General features: G+C 50.9%; 1 protein-coding gene across 1 annotated transcript in view; it reads left to right on the top strand.

The window, feature by feature from the left end:
• Positions 1 to 1,342: 1,342 nt before the first annotated feature.
• WTIP (WT1 interacting protein) overlaps positions 1,343 to 20,500 on the top strand; it is a 78,495-nt gene continuing 59,337 nt past the window's right edge. The window contains exon 1 of the mRNA XM_082770073.1: positions 1,343 to 3,473. Coding sequence (XP_082626199.1) covers positions 1,994 to 3,473 — 1,480 coding nt within the window. The 5' untranslated portion in view covers positions 1,343 to 1,993. The remainder of the gene's footprint in view (positions 3,474 to 20,500) is intronic.

Genomic DNA, 20,500 nt, shown 5'->3' with positions numbered 1-20,500 from the left:
ACACAGCATCATTTAGTGGAGGACTTGTTAGGTCAGAGGTTGGACTTGATGATCTTGAGGTCTCTTCCAACCTAGACAATTCTGTGATTCTGTGATCAGTGTCTTTGTCAACAGCTTCACCAGAAAGCACAAGGCTTGAACGGGGCAGGGAATTGAAATGCTGCTGTGATCCAGGTCAGCGCCATGGCACCTTCACCAGGAGGCTTCTGCTGCCATCGCCCAGGGCCCACGCTGTGCTGTTTGGAACCGCAGCAGTACGTGCCAGGATGTGCTACAGCAAGAGGTGCTTTCAGCTGTCACACACCTGCAAAACAGAGGTAAGACGTACCTTCTAGGAAGTAACCTCTGGAAGCACGTGGTGACACCAGCAGAAAGTGTAATGAGACTGCTGGAGATGGGAAAACGTTGTTGACTCCCAAGAGGGGTTGCATCTGTACACATATGTTCACATCAAGAGCGAACAGCCTCTTCCATGTTTAGCAGGTTTGCTTTTCAGGGCTGGTTTTGCACATTTAGATGGTTTGCTAGATTTTTTTTTATATATATTTTTTTTGCCTACCATCCTGCACATGCAAACAAACAGATTGCCAATCAATTGCCCTCCACAGCTGGGGACATTTTCGAGTACACAGTTGCTTTTAATGTTTAATTAGGTATGATAACAGGATAAAATGTTCTTGGCAGGAGCAGAGCACCTGCAGCACAAACTTGCAATATATTTCTCTCGTTGCATCGACACCACTCAGGTACCTATTGCTTGGGCTGCACCAGTGTTTCTGAGATCAGCACTGATGCTTGTCAGGGAGTTGTACTTATAAAAAAAAACTGTAGGCTACCGTTTCACATCGGAGGTCTCAGCTCAGCAGTCCGTTTGGTGGTGTTTTCTGACAGACTGCTGCGTGTATACAAACGTAAATGCCAAGCAGCGCCGTGTTTGTTACAGGATCAACAGATAAACTTTCGCGAAGTAGCACAAACAGCAGCACGCTTTTTTCAAGCTCATGTCAATTCACAGATTGCTTTGGGCCACGGAGCGTTCATCGCGTCTCGGTAGTGCTTTTATTTATTTATTTATTTAAAAACGAAGCCACAGGGAGTGCAAGTAGCCCTCAGGTGCCGGGGCTCCGGCACAGGTGGGAGCCGCTCGCAGCGGCCGCGCCTCAGCCCCTGCCCGCGGGGGGCGCGCCCCGGCCGAAAGTTCCAGTCAGGGCCGAGAGCGGGAAACGGGGCCGCGGCCGCCCCCGCCCGGCACCGCGACCCCCCCTCAGCGCCGGGGACTCCCCTCAGCCCCCGGCCGAGCCCGGTGGCGGTGACAGCCCCGGGCAGCGGCGCTCGGGAGCGGGCCGCGCTGAGGGGAAGCCGCCGGCCCCGCCGCCGCGGCCGCCCTCTCCCCGCCTGACTCGGTGCAAATCATTGTTTGGCTCCGGCATTAACTACATTCCAGCGGGACGCAGCGCCCAGTCTCCTTCCTCGCATTCCTGCCCCACACAAAGGAGTCCCTGCCTCGCCGCGCCCCGCGCCCCGCCGGCCGCCCCGCCAAGCCCCTCACGGACCGGCCGCCGCCTTCGCCCCCGCCCGGGGGTGCGGGCCGGAGCCGCGGCCCCGCCGCGGGGCGGCCGGCCGGGGGCGGCGGGGGCAGGGAGCCGCCGAGCGCAAATTCCTCCGCGCAGCGCGCCATTGACTGGACCCAGCAACTTATTTAAGGCTGGAAAGTGACACAGGGGCTCCTCGCCTCCGCTCGCCGCCCGCCGCCGGGCAGCCCGGCCGCACCGAGCCGCACGGAGCCGGGATGCCGCTGAGGTGATCGCCGCGCAGCCTGCTCGCAGCCCGGGCCGCCCGCCGGGGAAGGAGCCGCGTCCCGCCGGCTGTGCCCCGCCGAGGAGCTTGCTTTTGGGGGCGGGTTTTTGATTTTTTTTGCTGTTGTATTTATTTTTTAATCTTTTCTGCTCCGGACTGCGCCTTCGCAGAGAGTTTCGCCGGGCTCCGGCCGAGCATGGAGAAGTACGAGGAGGACATGGCACTGAAGGCCACCAAGCTCCTGGAGGACCTGTCCCTCTACGAGCCCTGCCCGGAGGCACCGTACGGCCGGGGCGGCCGCCGGGACCCGCCGCTCCCCCCGGACCTGGAGGAGACCAAGCGGGTGCTGGCCGCCCACATGCCGGCGGAGCAGCGGGGCCGCAAGATGAACGGCACCGCCGCGCCGCCGCCGCCCGCCGAAGCCTTCCCCTTCCCCGCCGCCCCCTGCGGCAAAGCCTACCCGCCCGCCGCCCCGCTCCGCGCCGCCAACGGCCGCGCCGAGCCGCCGCCACCGGCCGCCGGGCCGCCGTGCTGCGAGGAGGGGCTGTGCACCCGCTCCGAGGTGGCGCTGCCCTGCTACAGCGGCTTCCCCGACAAGGGCAAGCGCTACTCGGCCGAGGGCTACCGCTACGCCGGCGCCTACGACGGCGGCTACGTGGCCAAGGGCGGCGGGAGGGCGGCCGGGGGCCCCGACGGCAAGTACGGAGCCGCCAGCCCCCGGGCCAGCCTGGCTCCCGCCGCCGCCTCGCCGGGCCCCGGCGCCGAGCACGGCAAGTTCTCCAGCCCCCGCTCCAGCCTGGGCGGCGCGGGGTGCTCGCTGCCCTACGAGAAGTTCTCCAGCCCCCGCTCCAGCCTGGTGGTGCCCGGGCAGGACAAGTACGGCAGCCCCCGCGGCAGCCTGGTGCAGTACGACGGCGCGGCGCTCAGCCCCCGCTCCAGCTACGCCAGCACGGCCAGCGACACCAGCAAGCACTCCAGCCCCCGCGCCAGCCTCACCAGCTACGACGGCGGCGGCGGCAGCAAGCCCAGCAGCAACCGCACCAGCGGCATCAGCATGGGCTACGACCAGCGCCACGCCAGCCCCCGCTCCAGCACCGCCAGCCAGTACTCGTGCCCCACCAGCCCCCGCTCCAGCTACTCGGACTCCAGGTACGGCCCGCCGGGCGGCGCCGAGCTGGACGGGGCGGCCGCCGCCGGCCTGGCCGTGGCCAGCCCCCGCTCCAGCCTCTGCGGGCCCCCCGAGGGCCGCGGCGTGCAGGGCGCTGCCGTGGTCAGCCCCCGCTCCAGCATCTCCAGCCAGAGCTCGCGGAGCTCCCGCGGCTCCATGAGCGCCTACCCCGAGCTGCAGCTGCCCTCGCCCCGCTCCTCGCTGCTGGGGCCCGGCCTGCAGGAGGACTGCGCGGTGCCCGAGCTGCCCGACGGCTACCACAAGATCCACGCCCAGTCCCCGCCGCGCCACGACCCGCAGCACCCGGCCGGCGGGGCCGGCCCCGACGCCGCGGCCCCCTACGCCTACAGCCCCGGCAAAGGCTCGGCCTCGGCCCCCAAGTTCAAGCTCCCCTACCAGGTGACGCCGAGCCGGGACAGCGGCCCCAGCCAGGCGGAGAGGAGGCTGGAGGCGCTGACGCTGGAGCTGGAGAAGGAGCTGGAGATGCACATGAAGAAGGAGTACTTCGGTGAGTGACCCGCTCGGGGAGGCAGGGTGTAGGGCCTGGAGGGGGCGAGTGGCTAGATGGTGATGGTGTCTGGGGCCTGCCTGGAGCTGGGCGGTTTTAGCTCTGGGGAAGGTGTGTGATACCCAGAACTGCTCTGGGCCAGTTACCCACTGAAGTCTCTGGTCATTGCAAGACAAAGCTGTTTTACCACAGATACTGTCTTTCTAACTGGTGTCAGAAGCGTTTGCACCTTGCCTCATCCCTGGCATTTAATCTTCTATTTCTTGCACGGTTTGCTAGGCTTTGTGACTCTTCCCCTTCCAAATGTGGCCATGAGACTTGTCTGAAGTGTTACAGCAGCTGTTGGGGTTTGTGCTGACTTGCTCATTTGCTTTCACCGATAAAGTTCAGCCTCCCTGAGGCTGTGATATTTGTGATCATACTTTCAGGCCATCTGCAGTGTTTAAATTGTTAAAGAGGATGAGCCTGGCTGGTGAAGCAGTTTTAGTGCCACATTCACTTACGTTATCCTAGTCTGGAGTGCTTGTGGGATCCCCAGCATTGTTTCCACCCTGTGAGGCCTTGCAGGTCTGTGCTGCGCATGAGTCTGGTAGGGGCTGGTGTCATCCCTGGCACGTGAGGGGAGGTTGGGGGAGAGGAGACCTGTCTGTCCTTGGTGAGGTTGTGTCAACTTTGTGGTAGTAATCTAAGTATCTTCAGTGCTTTTTTATAGAACAAAAGCAACTTCTTGAAACACGTGAAGGTGCTTTGTAGTCATGTCAAGTTCCTGTGTCTTATATTTTATACTGGGTGCAAACAGGGTACTGGGTGAACTGGAGCTGAGGGCTCTGTGGGGGGGTAGCTACTGTCAGAGGAGGGAGAGCAAGGCCAGGGGAGGTGGGGGACTTGGGGTCAGTCAGCACCCAGCAGTGGCCCGGGGTGTGGGAGCTGCCGAGTCCCCTGCCTCTGAGGGGCCAGGTACCTCAGCCTTTGTGTGCTGGCTGGGTGCTGAAAGTGTGATCCGTGAGTGACACAAGTGTTGTGTGAGATGGACACACGTGTTACCTCAGTCCATGATTTAAACACTGAATTTCCAGGTAGCTTTTGGTGTAGCATGAGTGTGCTCTGTGCGGGAGGGAGGAGTTGCAGGGCTTTGTGTGCTTGTAGTGAGACGGACCTGGAGAGATCGCTTGAGGTAGCTGAGCGAGCGGTGCCCTCTCCTACTAGGAAAGCCTTTCTGTGAACTGCGGTGGTATTGTTTTTACAAGCTCTTGTGCCTGGACAAAGGAGGCTGAATACAGTGCCAGCTTACTGCAGCAGCCTTGTTGTGCCTCCATCCATCCTGTGCGGGGCTGAAGAAGAAAGCTGGTGGTTTGCTGCACCTGGTGAGGGGCTTCAGGTGCTGGCAGGCCCGTCACAAGCTGGGGTCAATAATAGTGAGGTCAATAACGGGTCACTCATGAGTATGTGCAGAAGCTGCATGGGGGTAGAGGGGGATTAATTAATGTGCTAACACCAAGAAATGTTAACTTCAAAATATCAGTGGTGTGCAGTGAGGGACAGAACTAAAAGGCATTTTGAGTAAGAAACATATCTTATGGTTGTCCTGACCCTCTGCAAGGTTTTTCCAGTGGCTAGGGAAGCTGGGTGTGATCAGGGGCTCCAGGAGCAGCCTCAGGAATCTGTGGTGTGGGTGGGTTTTACTTATTTATAAGGACTTACCTGTTGTGAGTGTCACTACTTGCATGTATATTCTCCCACAACATGTTGCAGCATGCCCTAAGCCTCGGCAGATGTGTCCTGTGTCGGGTCGGCAGCAAGCTTGTGCCTTTCTGTCTGGGAACACGCGTACCAGCTGCCCCGTAGGTATTTGTTGTAGCAGCAGAAAGTTGGCACAGCTTGCACCCTAGAAGTAGATGAAATCCAGAAAACTGGGGTGCTGTAAGAGAGGGCTGACGGCTTGGTCTGGTACAACTGCAGGCTGATGGGACAGAGACAAGGAGAAAGACCAGCATGAGGAGAAGTCTGCTTATTGACAGGTACAGGAGCAGGTTATTTAGGTTGACTTTTCTGAGAAGTTCTTGATGTTAGTAAAAAGAAGCAAGCAGAAATGCATTAATTTCTAGCATCACACATACTTGTGTCTGACATGCTTTGAAGGCAATTGCAGTGCCCTGTGGTGCCCATGGAGAACAGAAATGTTAAGCCAATAGTCAACAGAGCAGATGGTTTAATGCTCCTTAATTAGATGAGCTCAATTGCCTGGTGAATAAATGCTCATGTGGTGACACTGATGTAATTTTACTGTGTTCTCTGCACCCCCCTGCCCCCGGGAAAGAATACAGTGATTCTTACTTTGTCCATTCAAAGCGAGGGCTACTCCACACGGTGCTGTCTGCAGACCACTGTGTTCTGTCTTGTGTCCAAATACAACTTCCAAAATTTGGACAGTGAGTTATTTTAAATCTGAGGTCAAGTGACTAACCAGTCCTGTTTGGAGGAAGAATAACTGTACCCTGCGTTCGTTCTGTTTGTGGGTCAGTCTGGGTGTTCCCCTCACCATGCTTGTGCTGGCAGTCCTGGCGGCTCTCCCAAACCGCACTGCTCCCTTTCAGAAGCAGCCTGTATTCTGGGGCAGATAAATACACGATGAAGCTGCTGTTGCTGCCGTTGCGCTTGCCCTTTCCTCCTCTGGAATGAGATGTGCAAGGTGGCTGGAGATCAGGTGTCTGCCCCAAGTCAGAACACAGGAGCGTTAGTAGAAGGACCCAGAGAGAAGGGACAAGAACCAGTGTCCTTCAGTAACACTGCCCAGACAGAGCACCCCTGTGGGACTGGCTTTGCCTTTGGGGACCTGCTGAAGTGTCCTCCTGTGATCAGGGCACGTACAGCGTGTGAGCATTGGAGAGGAACTGGATGGCATGTCCCAGCAGATCTGGGGGCTAGCAGCTGGCTCTGAGCAGTGCTGTGCAGGGAGCTTTGCTGCCTCACCTTCTCCATCCCACTCTTCCTTCCAGCAGGCTTCAGTGCGTTTGTAGAGAGAAGGAAGATGTCATTACACAATTGGTTTAGTCTGACCAAAAGCAGCAATGCTGCAAGAAGTGCCTTGCGCCTGCCCTGCTCCCAGTTGCACAGCTGAGAAGTAGCACCCTGCCACTTCCAAGTGCTCCCACCAGCATGTTGCAGCCACATGTGCTCACTGAGCTCAGAGAAAAGCAAGCCTGCAAAAAAGGAAGGAGATAGGAAGGGTTGCTTTGGGCTGGATCTGTGAGCTGCTCCGGATTCACCCCTGTGATGGGGTGAATGAGATGGCCGGGGCTGACCCAAGGGTGCAGACAAAGGGCACAGGAAGGCTGAGGCTGTTCCTTTGGCAGCGTCCCACAGGTGGGTAGAACTGAGCTTTTGTGCTCATGTTGCAGGGGGAGCAGGTACAGCTACCTCTTCCCAAACTGCTTTATCCTAAACCCCCTGAGGCCCCTGTCCGTCCCCTCCCGAGGTACTGACGGTTCAGTAAGCGTGCTCAGTTTACTGGCAGACGCTAAGAACAGAAGCAATAAAAAAGTAATTTCACTCAGTTCCATAACTGTTCTCAGATGGGCTTTGTATGCAATGAGGTAAACTGCCAAAGCTGTGTTTTGGGGATGTTTAAAATTGAATGTGCATTCTGAGGTGTCAACAGGACGTTCGTGGGTGTTGGAACGTCAGCAGCTCAGGCGCTGGCTTAAATTCTATTTACTTTGCAGAAACCTTTGGGCTGATGTCTAGGTGCTGAAAAAGAAAGTTTTGGCGTACCCGTCCAAGTCAGAGCTGTCCTTTTGGGACTGACTGTAAACCTGTGACTTGTCATCTGCCGGGCAGGGAAATGTCACGCTGGCTGGGATGTTGGTTTCAGACAAGATCTCTGTCCTGTGGCTCTGCTGGTGTTGTCAGAAATGGAAGGAGAGCCTGCAGAGGGGCACGGGCAGCAGCTGTGTGTTCCTGGCAGCCCCTGCTGTGCTGCAGCCATTGCCTAACGAGGGCTGTCTGCCTATCCTGGTCAGGGTGGTGGGATCCCATGCGAGAATTGATTTAGTAATTGTCTCACTATCTTGGACTAAAAACAAGATGAAAAAGTGCAGTGAAACTACGTAGGTGTGGGGTCAGTGAGTTGTCTTCTGTCTGTGCAGTCTGGGGAGACGAGCGGTGTTTGCACCCCTGCGCAGTGCCCGTTGTGAAGGTGCCTTCCCCAACCTCTGCTACACATCAGGTGCTTCCCACCCCTTCACTGCCACCTCACCCCTTGTTTCACATCTGGTAGGCAGAATACAGCGAGTTCATACCCTGCTTGTTAGTCCACAGTGAGAAACAACCGAGCCTGTCACAGTGAGCTTTGTCCTTTTTCCTGGATACTCAAAGCTGCCAGGAGTTCTCTTCCTGTCACTGGTCTTGCACCAAGGCATCAGGCAGTACAGTTTTATGTACTAAATGTCTGTAATATGGGTACCAATAACCATATGTGGCAGGTTGAGTGTCTATAACTTGCACAGAAGCATGCACTGTGGACTGGGGCGGTGCTTCCTTACCTTCAATAGCAGAAAACTTGACTCTGAATAGGAGGGGTTGTTTAACTGTTTTTTTCTTGTTTTTGTTGTTTGTGCTTTTCATCTTCGGTTTAGTCAGTGTTAGAGATGCACTGGGTGCAGGGAATGATGGTGTTGTGCAATAACTGCCATGTCTTCTGTTAGGGCTGCCACAGATAAGTTCAGCATTAGAGAGGTTTGGATGTGCCGTGCAGCATTGGTGCAGGTGTATATGCTGCCATGGTGTGGTAGGCCCTGGTTTAGTGGTCACCCTTCCCGGTCACCATATGCTTTAGGAAATGTGTTCGTGTACCTCTCTGGACGTCACAGCTGGTTGGTTTTAAACCACAGGGTGATCCACTTGGTCTTCTGGATCTGAAGGAAAGGAGATTGTTTAGGTTTGAAATGCGTGCAAAAAGAAACTTCTCCCATGTTGCAAAGTCAATAGCCTTGCAGAAAGGAGATGGAGGATATAGAAAGGTAAGAGCTGAGCGGAGCCCATGTTGCAGTTTGCTTTGGTTTGGAGCCCGCTGCCCTGCTGGTGACTGTAGAGCCTTGGGGCTGCTGTGCAAAGCAGCGAGCAAGTTGTTAGATCTGCCTGGTTTTAGGGCTCTATCACAAGCTCCAGTGTTCCTATTGCATTCCTCAAGTAAGAGGCACTCAAATTTCCAGAAGTAACAACAGGCTTTTAACACCCTTCTCATCCCGTGTTGTGTTCTGCCCCTAAAAATGGTCAGGTGTGCCTTCTTAGAGGGGTTAAGGAAACATCCTAAGCAGGATCCCAAGTCAAAATAATCCTGGCTGGTATTAGCAGTTGTTTACTTAGCCTCTGTACCTGACCCTCCACAAAGGATTGTATGTGTGGGCATCCCCGTTTGGTGTCAGATCATGCGCTGGAGATTTGTACACCATGGTGGGTGAATCAGGAGCAGCCACAGAATCCATCAAATTGTATTTTGGAGAGTAGGAAAATGGCCCTAATTTGGAGTAACAGGTAGCTGTCAAAGTGGCTGCAGTAAGGTGAAGCTGATGCTTTTAAATGTCAAAGTGATACACCCAGAGAGAAATCTTCCACTGAAGAGGTAACTCTGAAGTGGGTGTTGAGGATGTCTGTTGTGCTTGCGTGCTCCTGCTTCATGGTGGCAGCAGCAGAGATACCAGTCTGTTATCTTGGGCATCCTTCGGGCATCGTTAGTATCCATAGTTAATGAACTAGGACGTAGATGCCTCTGTTGCAGCCATGTTGGATGTTTAGAAGGCCTTCAAAGCAAGTGAGTTTTCCAAATGCTCAAGCGATTAAAACCAAAAATCCTGGCAAAGTCATTTTTCAGATGGTTTAAAGGGTGGTTCAGCAATGGAAAGAAAATAAATCAGCAGCACTAATCCAGAAAGTTGAGTTTTACTAAAACCAAGAAATATTTGCAAAAATGGAAGGGGGCTTGGCCTCTTGCCTATCCCAGCTACCACAGGGCAGTGCACTGTGGTGTCCTGGCAGAGTAGTGGTCTGGGGTTTTCCTTGGCAGGGCACAGAGCCCTGCAGCGCTGGGGACATCTCTTTTGTTTTGGACTGAGCTCAGGCACTTGCCGAGGGTGCAATCCACTGTGTCCTTCGGTGCTGTGAGGGGAGGGCTGGCTGCCAGCCGGGCGCTGGGGCAGTTGTTTGTACCAGGGTGAAGGTGCTGGCATCCCGTGGGACCCTGTTCCATGCATCCCCTGTGCTGCTGGCTGGAGAGGGGGTGCAGCCGCTCCTGCAGTGCCTTGAGGTACACATCTTGTCTTGTGGCGTGCCAAGGTGGAGCACTTCTGCTGTCAGCATTAGCTGTGTCCAAAATCACTTCTTAATTTGTGGCTGGAGAAACTGGGCGTCGCTGGGAGCACAATGGTGCTTGATTTATGCCCATCCCGCACAAAGTGCCTCTTCTCTGGCAGGGGTGGGAATGTGTGACATAAAGCACAACTGCAGCAGCAGAAAGGAAAGAAATACAGGAATGCGCGTGGTGTCAGCAAGCTGTAGTATGAGCTTAAAAACGCACATATTGGAGGGCTGTGTTCAACAGCCTGCAAGGTTTGAGTGCTGACAGGACAGTGGTACCTGGGGCTGGGATTGTTCCTCAGAGATTGTTCCAGGGGTGTGATGGTTCCCAAGGCTGGCGGTAGGATTCCAGTTGGCTTATCTGGGGGCAGGACCAGCCTTTAGTTCTTAAAATTAGCAGCCGTGCTAATAATCATTCAATAAACATCTGGTTTGGGTTGGATTTTTATGTGATTTTTCACTTTGCCTGTGTGGATCTCATCTCTGGGTGTGGATTTTGTCCCACTTGCTACATCAGAGTGGATATTTCTGGTGTGGTGTGTGTTATCTCTTCCTATTAACCTCACTGTGTTTGTTTAACTTCCTATCAGTGTGGCCTTGTTGCTGCGCAGTGAGACAGAGGAGCGCAGCAAAACGGCCAAGTGTTGTGTATCTCTTCCAGCTGGAGAGTTTCACATCATCTGAAACTTCATTCCTTGCTTCTTGGAGTGGTTTTACTAAATCTCCAATGTCACGTTTATGTATTCCAGCAAACTTTTAAGAAAAGGCCTATGACTCATTAAGGGGAAAGAAAAGCACAACAGCACAGCAGAGCCCAAACACTCATTTAATGCTCAGCTGAGAACTACTGTGCATATAAAACATGTAGGGGCTTTCATTGCGAGGCTCAAATGGGGCAGGGATTTATTGCTAGTGACACCTATTTCCAAATTTGAGATCCTGTTAGAGTTCCCCTCAGCTGATTTTGCACAAAAGCTTGTAGATGGTTGTGTTTAAAGCTTTAGGTCGGGCTGCAGTGGTGCACGTGTCTGACAAGTGCGGGTTAGCTGCTGTCTTGCTTGGGGTGGCTCTGAGCCCTGACCCTCTCTACCCTGAGAAGGGGGCAAACTGGCAGCTACTGTGTGGCTTGGAAGAAGGGGTCTGGTTGCACAGGAGCCCGAGCCTCTTCTACAACAACCACATCAGCTCCAAGTCCTGGGCGAGGTGGGTGGCGAGGCACTGTGTGACCATTCTGCTTGGTTATTGGGGTGCATGGCTTAGGGAATTCCTGTCCACATGATATACCCAGCAGTGACAGAGCTCCTTGGGCTCCTCTAAGGAGAATGTTGTTGCTTCACACACAGCAAAAGCAGAGGTAATTCCCCAGTCCCAAACCCTGCTGTTTGTCCCTGCTGAGCAGGGCTCTGCACCCTGTTGTGAGCACTGCTGCCTTTGGGGTTGGGCTGGTGCAGGCTCTGCTGGTGGGTGCCCTTGCGAGGAATTTTTGGGAGTAGAGTTACCAAAGGGAGAACTGAGTTTCTGCAAGTGACAGGGTGCCTCTTGGCCAGGGTAGGTCACCCAGAGCTCTAACTCCATAAGAAAAGTAAATTTGGACTGAACGTGGCTTCCAGCACTGACTTGAGAAATTAGTACTAAAGATGAGCGAACTCCAGGGATAAGTCTAATGACTGTGAAGAAGGATATGACCTGGTTGGAATAACACCACAAATACCCATGGCTGTATCTGGGGGAGATGATTAATTCTAATGCCTTTAACTGCAGACAGCAACACGCAGGTGCATGTGGTGTGAGGGTTAGTACAGGTATTTGCAGTTACTGGGAGAAGGGCAGGGAAGGTTGTCTTCAAATCCAAAGAATACCAATACCACGTATTGTCACGAAATAGCTAGGGAAGGGATGCAGTGAGCAATGGCAAGGTATTTAACAGGTTACTGGAGGTCAGGCCTGGGTTTGCACGATTGCTTTTCTAAGAATTTGGTCAAACAAGATGTGTTTCGGTTCAGAACGTATTTACAGTTTTTGTGAAAAGTAGACAGCTATTGTGGAAGAACTGCTGGGGATTCTCAGATGGTTTCCTGGCCATCCAAACATTTGTTTAATTGGTGAACAGTTTCACTTACAACACCGCAGAACTTCTGGAAAGTGAAAACAAGATGTTTTCTCCCTTTTAATGTGGCCACTTGAAAAAATTAAAAAAAAATCAGAGTTAAAATAAAGAGAAGCCATTCCTAAATTCAGTTTGACAGTTGTGCAGATTTAGATGCTTTTGCATTGCTCCGGCTCACTTGGATCATGTTTCTTGTGGTCCACGGAGACCCTGTGGCCTCTCCCAGGCATGGGAAATGCCATTGCGTGCTGGCAGTCATTGCATAAACCTTTCTCCCGTGCGGCAGCCTTGTCCCAAAGCACATGCTTTGCACAGAGCTGGGTTCCCATGAGTGAAGCTCCAGGACTAGCAGATTCTGCTGCACTGACCCCTCAGATGTTACCTCTGTACCGGTGGTCCCAGTCAACAGAGCTTCAGGTAAGGTCGGTTCTGAATGCAGGTCCCTGGAGGGGTCAGCATGGTGTGGTGCTGGACCTGAAACACAGGGCCAGGCGGCTGTTTGTGCGTGTCCCAAACTAAACTCTGCTAATCTGAGGTTAACGTTTGAGTGCAGGATCTGTGCCTGGCCTTTGCAAAACTTAGTACGTGTACAGGGTGTGATTGGTGGGAAACCTTTATTAAAAAGTGGTATTGATGAGGAGAAGTGTGGTTTTTTATTTTTTAACTCATCAAGTGCTGACCTGATTGAATTGAGGCAGTGGACAGGTCTCTGCTGCTGTGGCCTGATCCCGTTTCCCTGGCATTGTGCATGTGCCGTTACCTTCGGTGTTTTCAGAGCAAGATTTTTTTTTTCTGGTGTCTTTGCTCCTGTTGTGAAATTCTGGCTCAAATTCATTTGTTTGGGCCAGATGTTGAATGATTGGAAAATAATCACGGGGGAATGGTTCTGAGCAGGGGGATAGTGAATAGACTTTGTCACTCAGCCATGGTTTCCTCGACTTGAAGCGTGCTAAGCCAGCTGTGTGCTGCTGCCCTGCCCGTTCTGTCACGGACATGAAACGCAGCAGCGATGGATCCACAGTCCCCGTGGACTGACTCACCTGTCGCTCTCCCCACCTCTCCAGGGTTAAATAAATTCAAAGAGAATGTTATTTGTTGTGTTTAAAAAATAATGAATAAGGCAGCGAAAAGTGTTGGAGCCCAACATCAGCTGAGACTTAGAGAACTGCTGATTAGACCGGGAAGCAGAAGGATCTGTAAGTGGTAAAATCTTGTGTCTCAGCGTTTGTCTCCGCGCTGTGGCAGTTGCTGTGTTATTAAATTTCAGCATCCCAATATTCGGGGATAGTTGGGGGGAAACACCTAAGTCCTCAGAGGCAAAGGAGAAGTTTTAATGAATGGCTAATGCTGCTGCAGCTCTTCTTTTGCCAAGCAGTTATGTGAAAATTCTCTGTAATTGGTGGGTTGCCCATTTTTAATCAAAGCCATGCTTCCCAGATCTAAACACTCAATAGAAAACAGAGCTGTGCAACAATCAAGTGCATTGGAGTCCAGATTTTGAGCTGGTTTGAGAAATAAGCATGAAATTTTCTGAAGTGTAGGTCAGTAGCTGGTATTCTTAGAAAGTGTGTTGGCTTGGTTTACCTGTTCCTGGCCAGAGCGGGCTGAGCCTCCGTGGTGCAGCCCTGTAAGTCAGCAGTGGTTCACATTGTGATGTGTTTGCTCCAGTGAAAAAGCACTAGGTCAGTGCAGATCCTAGTGACTTAACTATGAAAAAAACATGAGACACCCAATTTTTCCGTAGTGCTGTTGCATAACAAGGACAGACCTGCACGGACAGGGTAAGATGGTGCTGCTCAGCTGCACGTGGGGGCTAGGATGTGGAGAGTGAGTCCTGCTGGCTGGTAAGAATGGGGGCTCTGAGCATCCTCTTGCCCTGCTGTCCCTGTTTGTCCTCTGTCAGCTGCTGCAGTGATTTTGTGTGGCCTTTTGTCGCAGTTTCTCAGAGGTGCTTGTTTATTGTTGAGCAAACACTTGGAGCTGGGTAACTTTGTCTTAGTGGCCAGGACAACATCATATTGCTAGCAGGATGTCACATCTAGCGTTTTCATGTGTTTTTATTATGCCCAGCCACCCTCTCTTTTAAACCTTTTACCAGCTCTGTATTTTGACAGTCAGTCTCTGAAACATTTGGAAGTTTTGCAGTCATCCTCAAGGGGAGTTGTAGTTTGACTGTGGACAGCTTAGTGTTAGATGGGAATTTCTTGTAAGCAGTGCTGAATGCGGAGTCTGAAATAACACTGCAACACTATGAAAAGGTAAAAAAAAAAAAAAAAAAAAAAAAAAATGTTTGATGGAAAAATAGATTTCACATTTCACTGAAGAGGTTGCACAGAGCAGAAGAATAGCCATGGGCATGGCTGATGGGTGTATGGACATGGGAGATGCTGGTCTCTGGTTTGCAGGTGGTCACGTGGAGTCACCTGATGTGTGAGCTGCAAAGGAACTGCCAGGGCTCCAGGTACTAGTGCCCTTTTTTCCTTTGGTTGCATTTTTTGCAGCAAAATAGTGGTCCTGCTCAGTGATGCTTAGTTTTTCCTGATGTTTTGGAGGCAATCAGGTGTGGATTCAAATGCTGTTTCATAACCAGTTTGAGAGAAGCTCCTTGCTTTGTGTGGCCTGGAAGGAGACTCTCCACAGGTTATTTTTGTACGTGAGCTTAGAGGAAGAGCATTCCTGCGCTAGGCCTGCAAGGGAGGCACAAGGCTTCCTGGCACCAGCACAAGCAGCGTCTTCAACTCGGGTCACTGCTCTGTTGAGAAGAGAGAAAACCAAGGCAAGTTGAGTGCTTGTTGGGGCTTGGAGTTGTGTGTGACTGCTGCACAGGGCAGATACAAAGCAAGGTTTGCCCCTTGCTGCAGCTTCTGGCAGGGTGGTGACGTGATAATTCACTGACCAAGTCCTTCATAGCCCTGCAGCTTCACAGAGCCACTGTGCTGGGGGCTGCAAGGACTCAGGAGTGCCAGACAGACCATGCTGTGGTGGTGGTGTTTTGAAACAAAAAACAACCAAAACATATGTAAAACACCCACTACCTCCCTGACTTCTTAGGTATAGGAGAAAAGAGAAGAGGTAGCTTGGGTTTGGCTGGAGCAGCCTTACACAGGGTGTAAGAGCAAACAGACATTACTTTTTTGGGAAAACGTTTCCTCAACTCGTGCTCCACACCTGGGAGGAATTCAGGCTGGTGAAGAACCAGCCCAGAAAGAGGTGATCCCCAGAGGCTAATTTGCATTTGCTCACAAAGAAAATACTTTGAAGATACTCCAAGTGCAGACTTGCAAGGCAGCTTCCTGGGGTGCCAGGCGCGTGAGGCTCTGCCTCTCCCTGCTGCTGCTCTCACCTCGCAGGGGCCCTGCCTGCTGGGGCTGACACCGGTGGGGAAGGAGCACCCTGGGTGCCATGGTGGCCTTGCTCTGGCCACCCTGCCTCGCTTGGGTCTAACTTATTTCCGTAGCTTGTGAAAGAGGAGGGGAAAAAAACTTAGCTCCTGAGCTTAGGCCAAGTCTTGGAGTCCCTCACGAGCAGAGCTGCCTTTGAAATTGCTGGGTGTTTGGCTTGGTTGAGGACTGGCAGAATGGGGAAGCCCAGAGGTGCATTATTGCGGGGTCAGAGAAAGGGTGCATCACGAGGTCTGGGGGGAAGCAGGGTTTCTTTCAGTTTTTGGACAAAGTACCCCATGAATAATGAGTATTTTGGCTTAGAGGCTTTGCATTTCCAACTAGGTCAGTCCGCACACTGTGCCTGTGCAGGGAATTTCGAGCCCTGCTCTGCAGGTGGGGAGGCGAGCTGGGAAGCTGCTGGGGGCCATTGCCCTGGGTAGGGACAGAGCAGGGAAGTCACGGGAAGTGTGTGCATTTGGGGAACTTTTAAATTGGTGTTCTTAGCCAATGGTTATTACAAGCTGTCACAAGTGAGACTGTTTTGTACCCAGTAGTCCCGTCTTTGGTTTCTATCCTGCAGCTCAGCACCAGGGCACTGACTTCTGTGTTGGGGGAGAGCTGAAGTAAGGCTGTTCTGTGACGGTTGGAGTGTAGATCTGAGCAGAGAGCAGTCCACATGCTTAATTCTAAATAGGAATAATGTTTCAAGCTTTTTCTTCTTGAAGGGCTCTTGGATCAGGTCATTTAGAAATAATAGCAAATAGTGCTCAGGGCGATATTGTACTGGAAAAGAAGTTGCTACAGAAATCAGTGGCTGGGAGACACCCAGTGTTTCAGGTCTGAGCTGAAGGGCCTTCTGCTAGCAGATGCTTGGGTATTAATTATGTTTCAGCAAGTAAAGGATTGAGATTAAAACTAGCACTATAGAGGAACATAGCTTTCATTTTGGGGGGGAGGTAAGGTGTAAGTTGCGAACTCCTATGTCACACTCCATCTTTGCAATGTGTCAGTTGGTGTAAGGAAACATAGGGATTGAAGCTATCAGATGAAAATCACTTGGGAACAACCAGTTGTGCTGATGGCTTTGTTTTTCTTGCTTGGTTTGAGGAGACATCTCTCTTCTTGGCTATTGTGGACAACAACTAGAGGAGATGTGTTGTGGGTGATACTAGATTGAAACAGAATCTGCTTAATGGAGGTTAAACAATGATTCCTTCTATACACTGGACAAATAACTCATCTCCCAAAATAATAAAATCCATCTCTCAAAAGCACCAGTAGGAGAGGCAGGGAACATGTAGGCACCAGCTTAGTAATGACTGGACTTTGCTCTTAACCTGACAAAGACAGCCCAGTGGGGAGATTCTTCGTTGATTTAGTAAAAGCTCCCCTTATTTCCATGGATATAATTACAGAAGAGGCTGGATTCATCTGGAAACAAAGGCTCTAGTAATCAATAAGAAAACAAAACCAAATACACTACCTCTTTTAGCTAGTTTTCAGAAGGAGTTTTGTGGATTTTTTTTAAGGGGACATTTGTAAATATATTTCTTAGTGGATGCAGTGAAAGGAAAGGTTCCAGAAGGACCTACCTGAAATTAAGGGAAGGTTGTGTTCATTTGCGCTGCAGTGTTTGTCAAGTGACAGTGAGCATTGCAACTGAGATACACATGCCAGTCCTGAATGACTGACCTGGTCTCAGCCAGTCTGGGCAGCGGTGGTTGTAGTGCCTGCTTCTTAGGTGGACCCTTCTGAAACTTAAGAGGCTGCCAACAATTACTATGTTGATCATAATCAGCTGTCAGTTATCTTTTATTCTTTTTTTCATGATCCTAAAGTGAACCCCTGCTCTAATAGGGAAGTGCTCGGCACTGGTGGGGTTTCCACCTGCTCTGTAACGATGAGCAGACAGCTCAGCTGAAATGGTTACTGCTCTCTATCTCTCCTCTGTGTTTTGCTGAGTATTTTAATTAAAACCAGATAGGAAACTTGTTCACAGGTTCCAATTTTTAGTGATTTCACCTGCTGTTGAAAATTTTATCAAGACATACCACTGAAGGGATGATGTAAAGAGGAATGAATGTTCCTTTTAGCTGCTATGAATAGAGCCTTCTCATATCAGTTAAGCGGTGAGTTTCATTATTATTTTAATTATGAGAGGATTACACATTTCTGTTACTTCTTAGCTGGTCCTCTAAGACATAATTAACTAACATTTCACCACTTTGTGTAACCTTTCCAGAGGGCAGGTTTGACTGATAAACTATGTAAGATCACATTTATTTGGAGATTTTTACTGAAACTAACAAAGTGGAAAATTGCCTTTCCAGCCCTTCCGTCTCTTCTGTCTGCTCATTCTTTCCCTGGTTTTGCATTTTTTGCTTCCTCTAAATAGTTTTAATGAGTAATTGTCTGAGAGGTGTTTGCTCCACTGCGCTTTAGTAGTGTTTCTGTAAGCATTACTACAAGTGAAGCTATAACTCCTTTCCTGTCTGGTGGCCATCGGTGGAGCTGATTCGTTGCTCACTAAATGGGAGCTGTCTGGGTAGCGGAGTGCTGTGCTGTGTGGCGGGACTGGGAGAGAAGGCGCACACCTTGCTCACTGCTTTGACTTGATTCTGCCTGACATCCTGCTTCATGAGAAATGGAGTCCTTGTTCTAAAATTTGGCTTAAAAAAGAGGATATAGGGTAAGTGTGGAGAAAGCCCCGGTGCTAGTTCTGGAGCAGGCCTGCCGTGATGTGTGGTCGGGCCCCCAGCACCAAGGGCTGTCTGGCAGCTGCCCACATCTGCCTTGTGAAGACAGTGCTCACTAGGCACCAGCTCACCAGTGTTCTGCACAGGGATCCTTTCTGAAGGGAATTCCTCTCATCCCTCAAGCAAATAGACTTCGACATCAGCCGTCTCTGTGCCAAGCTGCTGTTGCAGGACACGTGTTCTTTAACAGAAGCAGCTTAGCACTTTGGTAAGTAGTTGCAGGTTTCTCTGTAGACGTGGTGGGCTGGGCTTTGGCTGCAGGTGCAGTGGGCAGGTGGTGAAAAGAGTAGGTTATGCCAAAACCACATTGTAGTTGGAGTTTGTCTTTTGTCACATCAACACGGTCAGCGGTTTGTACTTCTCCTCTGTGCCCAGTTCTTGCAGAGGAGCCCAGGCATTTCTGCCATCGGTCTGTCCATGCCAATATAAAAGTTGGGTGGTGGCAAAGCCAAGCGAGGTTCTAGGCCTGCGGTCTTGTAATTCTGGATGATGGTTTGTCACTAGTTGAGAGATGGTACAGAACAGATGGTGAACACAGACCAAAGTATGCATACAATTTACTTGAATGCTGTAACCAGGTCCATTTCCCTGCTCTTTCATCTGGGGAAACTGTCTCTGTTCTTCATCCCCATTTTCTGTCCTTTTATATCCGCTTTGTTCCCATTTTGCATCAAGATGAGTGAGACAGTGAGAGACAAAGCAGGGAAAGAGGGATGTTACTGAGTGTGATATTTGTGCATTCCTGGATCGTTGAACAGTGCTAGACTGGACGTAGATCGTGTGTTCACATTTCTTTTGAATTAGCCAGACAGACCACGTACCCTGCAGTTCATGCCAGCTGCTGGAGAGCAGGCTGTTACCTGATCCAGAACAGGCAATACCTGATCCAGCAAAAAGTCAAAGCAGTCCAGACAGTTGATACCTGACCTAGCAGAAATCATGCCAATACAAAGTTAGCCATCAGTACTTCACATTGTGTAGCTTCTTTTTTATACAGCACTGAGTTGTAAAGCTGGTTCTATTCCATCACTGGAGCATGGCCTCATCTGTTGCACCGATACTGCCCATTTCAAGGGACAGGCTGCTATGGAGTGAAGTGAGATTTGCTCACTCTGAAGGGTCTGAACAGTGCTGGCTGGCTTTGGAGAGCAAGTCACAGAAGATGAAAATTGAGCTCAGGTCTAGCATGGTTATGCAAAGCTCAGAATTGTCCTCTGGGAAGAATCATTGCAACCAGGAGACTGACACACAGAGTTAAACAATGCTACTTTTCTGCCTTTGGTCTCTGTTGGAGAGCAGCCGAATGTGTGGGACTGGCTGGGTTTGTAGAAGACTCACTCATATTTTGCAGTGGATGTTGGTGGTATGTTCCTTTTTGGATTATTTTTTTCATTTCCAGTTGGATCCATAGGAAGGAAATGAGCCTGTATATATAGCATTTAGTGTTACTCTTTCCCAGGGGACAGGGAGGTGAAGAAAGCAAAATTAGAATATCCTGTTTACATGTTGCCAGTGCTGTATTTGACCAGCTGTCTTCAGGGGTTTTGTCTTGCTAGATCAGGCACGCTTTTCTTATGGTCTGAGAGGCTTCCTGTCCTGCTGGAAGAGGAGCTCCGCTGTTTGCTCTAGCATTGAGCTCCTCCCTGTGCCTCACTGCCTGATGAAGGACTAGGCTTTGCACTGCAGGCAGGGCAGGGAAAATGGGACTTGCCAGAATAGTTACATGTATTGTAGAATTAGAATGTTTCATGAGCTGGAGGTGTGAGAAGCCTACAGCAAATGACTTTCTGAAATTGCTATCCTTGGATGCCCTTAGAGGAAGGTATGTTCCACCCTCCCCAACATGTTTTGAAAGCATCCTTGAGTCACTTCGCTTGCAGTGACTTAAACCTCCAATCAGTTTGTTGGCTTTTTTTTTTTTTTTTTTTTTTTAAGGTCACTGAGGTTTTCAGGTGATTTCCAGCTTTCCTCGAGTGAATAGTTCTGTCTCTTTAAACAGTGTTGTATCATACTTACCTATGTGCATGCTTTTTATTTAAGCAAACCTGTTTGTACTTCTGGAAACGACAACCTCCATGTTGGAAGGTGACACCGATGACTGTGGCACCTTAGCGGGGTAGGTGGTAGAAGCAGGGGCCTGATGTCAGTGCATAACGCTGGGGCAGTGCTCATGGAAGGAGCTGTTGAATTTATAACCCAATGTGGTTATATAATGTCATGCCTTTTCCAGAATGTCATGCTCGTTCTGGAAATAGACCATTATCTAAGAAAATAGAAAAGTGCACCTGGAAACTTTTCGACTAGTCTCCCTGTTTAATCATGAACCCATTTTAAATATGTCAAGGAAGGCAGCTGTAATATATGACCTTTTTCTGCCATATATTAGCGATGACTCATACAGGCGATGTCAGGAGAATGCAATGAAATGTC

This window comes from Aythya marila (assembly GCF_965140915.1).
Source record: "Aythya marila genome assembly, chromosome: 12".
Classification (NCBI taxonomy): Eukaryota; Metazoa; Chordata; class Aves; order Anseriformes; family Anatidae; genus Aythya; species Aythya marila.
This window is presented reverse-complemented; position numbering and strand designations above follow the sequence as displayed.